General features: G+C 50.9%; 1 protein-coding gene and 1 pseudogene across 1 annotated transcript; one reads left to right on the forward strand and one right to left on the reverse strand.

Annotated features, from left to right (window-relative positions):
* Nucleotides 1-17: 17 nt before the first annotated feature.
* LOC121102907 lies at nucleotides 18-4,249 on the forward strand (annotated as a pseudogene).
* On the reverse strand, nucleotides 3,848-6,517 carry LOC103660632 (secreted seminal-vesicle Ly-6 protein 1-like). Its single transcript, XM_008688274.2, has 3 exons — nucleotides 6,234-6,517; nucleotides 5,472-5,615; nucleotides 3,848-4,377 (listed from the first exon to the last, which is right to left on the reverse strand). Exons 1-3 carry the CDS (start codon nucleotides 6,361-6,363, stop codon nucleotides 4,250-4,252), a joined length of 402 nt encoding a protein of 133 aa, XP_008686496.1. The 5' UTR covers nucleotides 6,364-6,517; the 3' UTR covers nucleotides 3,848-4,249.
* Between the last annotated feature and the right edge of the window lie 3,738 nt (nucleotides 6,518-10,255).

The following is a 10,255-nucleotide window of genomic DNA, read 5'->3' on the forward strand; positions in this document are numbered from 1 at the left end:
CCCGCCCCCCCCCCCCCGGGGAGGCAGGTATCCCCAAAGGCCCATCTGCTATACAGGTTTGGGGCAGTGGCCAAGGACAACATAATTAAATCACTAGTACCAGCTGAGCTGTGGACATAAGGGTGGTTCACAGTGATTTTTGCCCAGAAGAGCTCTTTAATCAATTCATGCCCTTTCTTATTTAAGAACTGTGACCCAGGGGCGTGTGGGCGGTACAGGTTGGTTGAGGGTCTGACTCTTGGTTTTTGCTCAGGTCCTGATCTAGGGATCATGGAATCAAGTCCTGTTTGGGGCTCTGAGCTCAAAGCAGGTTCTGCTTGGAACTCTCGCTTCCTCTCCCTCTGCCCCACCCCCACCTCAAATAAATATTTAAATCTTAAAACAGGCACACGCACATGAAAAAAACCACGTGACCCAGAACTTCATTGCTAAAGGCAATATTGGATATTTCCAGCTGGGTGCTGGGGAGGTGGCGACAATGAGGCCATGGCCCAGCCCTTGAGGGCTCTAGGGGGCCAGGGCCATAGGAAAAGATAAAGTCTGAGTCTTAACTAAAGTGAGTCTTAATTTTGTCTCTGTAAAGCAGTGTGACCCAGGACAGTACTTGATGTCCTGAATCCGCAAGTCCTCCCTGGCGAAGCAGACGCAAAAGCCTTTCCTGGTCCGTGATCTGCGGGGAAGAGTCCAGCTGGGCACTCATGTGCGGCATCTTTGACAACCGCAGGGAGCCCTTGAAATCTGATGACCTCTTCTCTGTCTCAGGTTCAGCCGCGAAGCGAACCTTTAAGGCTGCTCTCCGCTTTGTGACCTGTGCTCCTGAGTGTCAGTGAGATCACTTTTCTCCGGGTGGGAAGAGAGCGAGGGGCAAATGCTCAGCCTTTGAAGGGGGTGGGGAGCATGCGCACAGGCCCCGCCCTAATTGGGACGGCACAGTCTCTCCCCCGGCTCTCTGGGAACCAGGGAAACAGGCCTCCCCTGAGCTGGTAACGTCTCCTGAACTCATGCCACCTTTTCCTTCCCCTAGCCTGTCCTCCTCCTCACCTGCCACTGATAAGAGTTAAACCCTGGGCTCACTTTTCTCCCCTCCTATGCCCATCTTTCTCTGGATTACCTCTCTCTCCCTCCACCCCTCCCTCTCTCCCTCCCTTTCTCGCTTCCTCTGGGTGGGAGAGATCAGGCTCTCCTCTGAGGCAGTCTCTGGTCGGGAGGGGGGGCATCTTGCGCCCCACAAGGTACGACACCCTATGCCCCTCTCAGTCTTCCCTGTCCCCCTCAGTATCAGGAAAAGGACGTTTATGCTCAGACCCCTCCCAGAGCAGCATGAGTGCCAAGTAGCAGGACTGGAAACATAGAGACCAAGACCACAAGGACCATCCCCTCAACCTCTGCCCTCTGCCCTGTCCGCATCTGGGAGGAACAGGATAGAGGGGGAGATAAGGAGGAGCTGGGCATCCTGCTGCCTCCACGAGCAGGTGCACACTACGACCAACATCACCACCTGTGCTTTGATCCCTAAGGAACACTCAGAGCCATGAACACTTTCGTGCCGACCCCTCCTCCTCTGGGCTCCAGTTGGCTCCACGTCCCAGACAGTGGGGGCTTCTAGAAACAGCTGGTTTGCGGTATTTCCTTTGGTAGGCTGTCTGGGAAGAGACCCCACCCCCACCCCCTGCAGCCTCACTACAGGTGAGTCCAGTCTGGCACTCTCTGACTGTAGGGGAGGCAAGGCCAGCAGACATGCTCTGACCAGGAGACAGGGGTTACACTGGCTGCCCCTAGTATCTGAGGCCTCAGAGAGATCAGGTGGAAAATGAGGACTTACAACACCTCCTCCCTTCCTTAGGTATAAAATTTGAGTTGTACAGGAGGTCATGAGAAATTTCCTACCCTGTCCCCATCCTTCCCACAGACCCATCACACAGCCTTGTTTGGCAGAGACTATAGGACCAGGGATAGCAGGGCACAGTGGGAGGGCTTGGGTCTTCCAACATTCAGTGGAGGTGTGACAAAGACCTAAGACACCAGGAGCGGAGAGGAAGACGTGGTCGCAGCTACAGCGGAGCTCTGGCCACCCCGCTCCAGCTCCTGACTCACCGCTGTTCTCTCTCACCAAGAACAAGTCAGTCAGGAAGCTACACTGCAGCCATGGCATTTAATGACACCAGGAAGACACCCATGGAACTGGAGGTGGTGATTCACCGAATTAGAATTACTCTCACCAGCCGCAATGTAAAATATTTGGAAAACGTGTGTGCTGACTTGACCAGAGGTGCAAAGGAAAAGAATCTCAAAGTGAAAGGACCAGTTCGAATGCCTACCAAGATACTGAGAATCACTACAAGAAAAACTCCCTGTGGTGAAGGTTCTAAGACATGAGATCCTTTCCAGATGAGGGTCCACAAGGGACTCACTGATTTGCACCGTCCTGAGTTTGTTCAGCAGATTACTTCCATCAGTATTGAGCCGGGAGTTGAGATTGAAGTCACCACTGCAAATGCTTAAATCAACCTTTTAAATAAATTGATTATCAGTTGTTTAAAAAAAAAAAAAGAAAATACAAGGGGCTCAAACTCATCTGAATTGAATATAAATTTCCTCAGACATGACTTGAGGGCTCTCTGCAAGCTTCCTTGGGGCAGGAAGCGAAGATGGAGTAGGTATGGATTTGTTGATACTATAATCTGGGGTCCAGGAAATATCTCATGTTTCATTCTCTTGAAGTCACCCAGAATCCAACACCCCAGAACCACCGACCCAGACGCTAAAACAATCCATCTCTGTGATTTTGAGGTCTTCCCCCCTCCACTTATTTCCTTCAGGGCAGCGTCTGAAGAAGACAACACCCGTGAAGTTCACAAACGTTTGCCTGAACTTCGAGCAGAGCCATCTGCCTGTGCTGAGCTGCTGGCACCTGTTCTGGTCTCACGCTTGGGCCTCACTGGGTCCCGCCAAGTCTGAAATCCATGGAGACGAGGGGCCACCTCTCTGAGTGGAACGTGTCCCTGTGACGTCACACGCTCCTTCAGGCGCTGCCAGAATCAAGGTGAGGAGAAGTCATCCCAGTGTCCCACAGCCCCCAAGGCATTCCCTCCTCTCCCCACGAGCAAGCGAGGTAATCCTGCCAAGGGCTTCAGGTTTCCAGATAAACCAGCAAGTGGGGAAGGTTGTTCGCAAACAACTTCTGTTTGCGCTGGCCAAAAAATCCTCCCTGAGGCCAGCCATAAAATGGGCGGGAAACTTCCTGGGAGAAAGTGGGAGCTATTTTGCAAAGGGGAGAAAGGGAACACAAAAAGAGTTGAGTAGGTCAGCAGGAATTCCTGCCACAAAATGGTTTTTGTCCTGAAGTTGATTTTTGTATACAAGGAAAAGAGGTTTTAGGGGAGCTTTCTGAACCAACAACAGCGAGCTGGGAGAATCCCCTGCTTGTCTCTCATCTTCAGTGAGAGCACAAGGCAGGGCAGAGCCCCTGGTCTTCTGGGAGCTCCTGGAACCAGTGCAGGGTGGCCTTTCAGAGATATGGGAAGTCTGTGTGGGAACATTAGGGAAAGCTTGCCAGCTACCAGCTTCATTTGCAATCTCAAGGTCATGCCCCGCCCTGTGAGCCTGGGGAGAGTGGCTGCCCTGGCTGTCCCCACCTCAGCCCTCACACATCCTGCCAGCGACACACATAGCTCATGTAGCTGGTCTTCTCATTCTTGTAAGAACTACCCACTCATTTTGCTAATCATAAATATTTCACATGACAGAACCCCTTCTCCGAAATACATTGGTGGGGAGGAAAAAATTTTCTATACGCTTCAAGATTCTTATACGTGGCCTAAGAATTAAATTGACAGGAGACAGATTATCAGGGAAAAAATCAAATTTACTAATGTACATATGGGGGATTTGCATAAACGTGAGATTCCAAGGACAGATGGGCAGAATGAGGCATTTATGCTAATCTGAACTAAGGAGAAGGGCTAGGAGTCTAGGACTTCAAAGGGAAAGAAAGCAATTCACAGGGAGATGAAAAAGGCTAAGGGAGGGATGGAGGTACAGAGAGAGAAAGGGAGGAGACAGGAATCTGAGAAAAAGAGCACCAAGGGCGATGGGAAACAGAAAGCCTTGATCTGGTGGGGGAAGCTGTGGAAATGTCAATACCCAGAGCTGAATAGGACCAGGCTTTAGGGTTTGAACAGGGGCAAGGTGGCCCCATCCTTCGAGGCTACAGGAGCAGAGAAAAGGGCTCAATGAATGACTGAGCAGGTCAAAGACGGGCTAACTCTCTACAATTGTTCACAGTGTCACTGGGGGATTCACGAATCTGAGCCCTTGGTCTCAAGACAGGCACGGAGAGGTCCCCACGGTCCTGGTGTCCATATGGGAGACTGTCATCTGGAGAGGAAGACAAGAGAAGAGGATCTCTGATTTGTGGCCTCCAAGATCAAGTGTGTCCCACATTCAGGGTAAAAAATGCATATTTTTTGAGAGAATGAATGATTCAGCCAATGGGAAGAAACAGCACATGGTCCTAAGGGTTCAGGTTGCCAGGTAAGAAGGGACATCAGCCACCACCCTGCAAGGACGGAGAGGCCCCTAGTGGGCCATCTTCCCCCAAGCCCTCACCTTGCCCCCAAGGCCTCCAAGTCCCTAAAGCACTACCACAAGCAAGCTCCACTTGAATTTGCATAGCTAGTCGCTCCCATCCCTGAGTCTGCATGGGGACTCCACAAAGACCCAGGGACCCCGCAACAAGCCCTTTTCCCCTGATAACTCTGTTGGTCCAGTCAAGGGCCAGGGGCAGTTCATCACCAGATCCAGGACCCTTGTGCCACTTTTTCCCCCAAAATGATTTCACAGTCCTTTATTCACTCTCATGTGTATGCTTAGATGATATTTATTTATTTTTTTAAAGATTTTATTTATTTATTTGACAGAGAGAGATAGCCAGCGAGAGAGGGAACACAAGCAGGGGGAGTGGGAGAGGAAGAAACAGGCTCATAGCGGAGGAGCCTGATGTGGGGCTCGATCCCAGAACGCTGGGATCACGCCCTGAGCTGAAGGCAGACGCTTAACGACTGCGCCACCCAGGTGCCCCGCTTAGATGATATTTAAATACTGCCAGGTTGATTTCAGCCCTTGGCTCAAACAATGCAAACACTAATTTTGCATACAGTAACAGAACCCCGATCTGGGAGAGCTTTCCCAGTGCTTAAGGGTGGAGTGTGTAGGGAAGAGCCAAATGCTAAGCCCTGTAAGGAATTTACAGATCTTAACTCCAGGAAGCAGATTATAAAGCTGTGGGGACATTTACTTAACACGGTCCCCCACAGGGAAATCCATGATGCATTCTGGCCATGGCGCCTTTTGCAGCTTTTTAAGAAAAATCCCCTCCTGATCTCTCTGCTTTTGATCCCAGGGCTCCTGAGAGCCACCTGCCTCAAAATCAGGCAATGGTCACCCAGGTGATGTCTCAGGCCCCACCTTACCTTCATGGTCTGTCCTCAGAAAGCTCTGTTGGTTCCCTTCAGTGTGGATGGCACTTTGCCCACCCATGGAAACCTCAACTTCACTGATATCCATTTGGGCATTGAAATACACATTAGCATTCCATCTTACACTCTGGAAATATCCTAAAATTGGAAAGTGAAAACAGGCATAATGAGGCTCTCCGGGCCCTGCCTTCCCCCAGGTCAGGAGAGAGCACACCCTCTGGGCCACTGGCAGCCTGGACAATGGCCAGTTGCCAGGCCCGATGAGGTGGCTGAAAGCACGGGATTTCTGGGTGCTTGGCTCATACCTGGGAGGACTGACAGGCTCCCCATCTCCTCCCAGGGATGGACTGTGCTGCCTGGGAAAGGTCAGGTCCTACCCCGTAGCTCCTCCAGCCCCACTCATATGGTCCCATGACCATCTCCCCAATCCTTCCTGAGAGGAGCCCACATTGCCTTCACCACCCACAAAACCTTCTTTGCTCCCTTTCAACTCAAATTGAGGGCTCTCAGCAAGAAGGCCTGAGGAGCCAGGGAGTGTCAGGGATTAGAACTGAGGTGGGAAGGAGGTGAAGTAAAATTGGGAAAGGGGGGAGGAAGGAGAAAGGGAAGAGCAGGGACAGAAGTGGAAGAAACAGAGAGGGGAGGCAGAGGGGGAGGACACACATGGGGTGAGGGGGCGAAGGCTGTGATCACCTCTGAGGTTAAGGTTAGGCCCTTGCTCTTCACCTCCCCGTGGCCCACCAATTCACAGCTCACCTGCAGCCTGTCGCATAGGTCCTCCATGATGCCCAGACGCTCGACTTCTCTGCAGGTATCCCAGCATGTAACAGGTGATGAGCAACACAATCGGTGACAGCAGCAGCAGCGGTGGGATGACGGGTCCCATTGCGTGTGCAGGCCCGGGGAGCAGAAGGCAGGGCAGAGCCACAGGCCTGAGTATAGGGCTTTACCACCCCGGCTGGGAGGGCTCGTCAGTGGGAGCTGAGGCACAGGGCTGCACTTCCACCCCAGAATGAACAGGCTGGCTGCGGGGAGCCCCAGGCTTCCTGCCTGCCTCTCGGGGGTGGGGCACACCACCATGTGATTTCTTATCCTTAGATGGCTTTCCTGAATATGGTGTGAGCCCAGACTGAAACCTCCTGATTTCTCAGAAATGGATAAGTGCCTTGACTCTTGCTTAAAACACACACACACACACACACACACACACACACACACAGAGAGTATAGTGAACTTCCCTTCTTGAAGAGGAAAATGACCCTGAGCAGTCCCAGGCCAGGAGGCCCCACAAAATGGAAAGTCACTAACAATAAGCTAGAGATAACCAGAAGCCTTCCTGGGAGCAAGAGATAATCAGCCATTTCTGCTTCTGTAAACAGGCTTCTGGGAACAAGCTCCCCGCACTACCGTTCCCACCTAAAGCAGCCCCCAGTCCCCTAGTTTAAGCCCACTGACCAGCAGTCAGTGTAGCCCTTGGAAGCTGACTGTCTGCAGGGCCCTATAAAAGCCCTGGAACCCTGTGGCCCGGGGCCCAGAATTTGGAGCATGAGCTCATCTGGGTCCACGGGTTTAGAATAAACCTGAGTTCTCCTACTTCTCCAAATGTCATTTGGTCTTTCGCTGGTCTGATTTTTAGTTTTTCCACAACATTTCGACAAAAGAACAGCCTAACAACAAGGCGATCCTCCTTAGTAACCCTAGCAAGGGCTAGCCACAGAAATGTTCCCCACTGCAAGACAGCAGTACTGGCCTCCACCCGAACCTGGCACTGGCCCCAGCCTGTCAGCAGCGTGGGCTCCAGCCTTAGCTGGGGACGCCCTCTGCCGGGTTCTGTTGCCGCAGTAACACCTGTGTCTGCCATAGAGCCGCTGTCTCCCTCTCCCATTCTCTCTCTCTCTCCTCAATCCCTTGTCACGGGGGTTTACCTAACAGGTTTATTTTCTGGGCAGCCTGCATTCCAGACTAGACATTTTGGTGTGTTTATACGGTGAGGAACGCAGTTTAGAAACACTCCTCTGGAGGGGTGCCTGGCTGGCTTGGTGGGTGGAGCAAGCAACCCTGGATCTTGGGGTTGTGAGTTCAAGCCCCATGTTGGGTGTAGAGATTGCTTAAACAAAAATCTTTAAACACAAAACAAACACTGATCTGGGAAAAGAAAGTTTTGTAGCTTTGGCTTCAGGCTCCTCTGCACCCCTAGCCACACCCCAGACCTTGGGGCCACCCTTACCCAAATGCAGAACTCAAGAGTGAACGGATCTGCTCTCCCCTGCATCTCTCCCAGCTTAAGAACGGGAAACCCGCTGAAATAAAGGGCTTACTCCATAGGGGTCTAATTATTCCCCAGTCCACCTCTGAAGTCTGACAAGGCTGAGACAGCTATGTCATCCCAAAACAGCGTATGACCTGATAGCAAGCTTGCTATGACCCAGACTTACTGCTGAATACTTGAACAATATTGAGGAGGGAACAGAGGGCTAGCTGAGGACAGAGCACAGGCTGACACCCCGCAAGCCCCCGCCCCCCAGGTGGGGTCTGTGTGACATTCCTCAGCCACTCCCCACTGCCCTAAAGCCAAGGGACGGAAAGCAAATGGTTAACTTAGAGAGATTACACTCCTGCAGGACAGGAGTCTCCCTCAGTTTACAAAGGTCTTAGTGATTTACAAGAAGAAAGCCTTCTTATCAAGAACGTAACTTCCAGAAGCAAATTCCCAACTGTCTTAATGTTAATGCTTTGCTAGAGGGAAAGACAACCTTAAGCGGACAGTGGCAAGGCCTCTGTTGTTCTTGTAGGTCCTCTTTAGCATAGGAAGTTTCTTTTGAAAGGCGCCCTTTTCCTTACTCACAACCCCCAAATACATAACCAGCCACCCCTCACAAGCCTGGGGCAGCAGCTCTTCCTGCCCACAGGTCCTGTCCCTGTGCCTTAATAAAAGCACCTTTTTACACCAAATACATCTTAAGAATTCTATCTTGGCCATAGGCTTTAGACCCCACCCCACCAAACTTCACTTATATTCCAGAAACCACATCATTTGGTGCCCAACGTGGGGCTTTGAATCTTTGCATTTGGACCCTGAGCTTTGGTGCAAACTTGGTGAGTACTTCTCTTCTCATCCTTTTCTCTCGTTCAGGGGCTTTTCAGAGAGTACGGTCTTACTGGAGCACTTTCATGCCCATTGCTCAGGCTGCAATCCTCTAGCCCGTGGCTACTCCATGGGGAGGAGAAGCCGGCCTTTTGGCTGGAAGTTAGTACCCTGGCTGGGATGGTAATAAGACCCAGAAACTTGATGCCCCTCCCATTACTCCTGTCCTTATAGAAAGTCGTCTGTCTTGGGTACAGGACAGCCACCTAAGTCACCAGGACAGCTGCCAATCCTAAGACTTCTGTGTGAGGTTTCCTCCTCATTGGTCTAATGTGAGCCCCTTCATATCCATGGTCTAGTCACTTCTGGTCACAAGACTTCCACTGGAAGCTGGCTGAAACCAGTACCCAACTGAATTGAAACCCAAATGGGTACTCTTTCCTAGGGACGTTGGCTGTAAGTACCACATGGGTTGGAATGTTGCTTAGGTCATGATGGATTTTATCTTTACTGCTTTCCATCAATGTCCTCTACTAACTACTTAAGGTACAAAATTGGGTACTTTCGTCTACAAAATTGGGTACTTTCTTCTTGTAAAGCTTCTCTAGTGTATTCCATGGGTTAAAAATGGTGGATTCTACGTGGCCTTCACAGCAAAGCAAGCCAAGGCACACATGGCCTTCACAGTGGGGCCTTCAGCAGAGCAAGACAAGCTGGCCACCTTCCCCGGGTTATACGTACATGGGTCAGCCCCCTGGTGTGCTGGTAAACATTTGACAACTGGCTTGTGGGGCAAGGCTGGATGGGAAGTCCTGATTTGTAGCATTTGTGGATTTCCACGGTGCAAATGGCAATTTTCAGCTACCATGCTGACATCACTGACCAGGGAGTTGAGAAGAGATGTGCCCAGCATTAAGAGTATTTCCCTCGGGGCGCCTGGGTGGCACAGCGGTTAAGCATCTGCCTTCGGCTCAGGGCGTGATCCCGGCGTTGTGGGATCGAGCCCCACGTCAGGCTTCTCCGCTAGGAGCCTGCTTCTTCCTCTCCCACTCCCCCTGCTTGTGTTCCCTCTCTCGCTGGCTGTCTCTATCTCTGTCGAATAAATAAATAAAATCTTTTAAAAAAAAAAAAAGAGTATTTTCTTCATACAGATACAATAGTACTAAACAACCTTATGAGCACAGATAGTAAATAGTAAAATGTCATAAAATAATTAAGAAGTGATGAGGTTTTGAGTATTTCTTACCTTTGTTTCTAATATAATTTGTCAGTTTATATGTTAATTTTAAAAATATCTGTGTTCAACAACCAGCTTGTGGAATTCCTGAAACTTGACCAATCAGCTCTCATCAGTCAGTTCAAGCCAGTTCCCAGCACATCACGGGTTAAGTCACCACCACACAAAGAAGCTGGTCAAGTGAAAGGTTCTCAGCTCTCCATAGACAAGACTATTCCTAGGGAGCCTAGTTGTCTCTCTCTTTCTGTGCTCCCCCCGCAAGCCCTTGGGAGAAGACCATTTGGCTCAGCTCTTTTTAAACCAGGCTACAGGCTGTAAATATTACCAGGGCTGACCTAGCGGGTTCTTCGCTTCACTTCGGGCCTTTAGAAACTGGAGGTTCCCCTCATCTAGGATGGCAGAGATGGGCAGAGGAAGGACACAGGGACTGGAACACCTCTGGACATCTTAGCTCCG

The sequence above is a fragment of the Ursus maritimus genome, unplaced genomic scaffold (genome assembly GCF_017311325.1).
Source record: "Ursus maritimus isolate PB19 unplaced genomic scaffold, ASM1731132v1 scaffold_16, whole genome shotgun sequence".
NCBI lineage: Eukaryota > Metazoa > Chordata > Mammalia > Carnivora > Ursidae > Ursus > Ursus maritimus.

Excerpts from the sequence above, each read along its gene's own strand:
- LOC103660632 (XM_008688274.2), bottom strand. The coding sequence starts at position 6,363 with ATGGGACCCGTCATCCCACCGCTGCTGCTGCTGTCACCGATTGTGTTG. Across the intron at positions 5,616-6,233 it reads ACCTATGCGACAGGCTGCAG|GATATTTCCAGAGTGTAAGA; the intron begins GTGAGCTGTGAA and ends TTCCAATTTTAG. Across the intron at positions 4,378-5,471 it reads TCTGAGGACAGACCATGAAG|ATGACAGTCTCCCATATGGA; the intron begins GTAAGGTGGGGC and ends CTTCCTCTCCAG.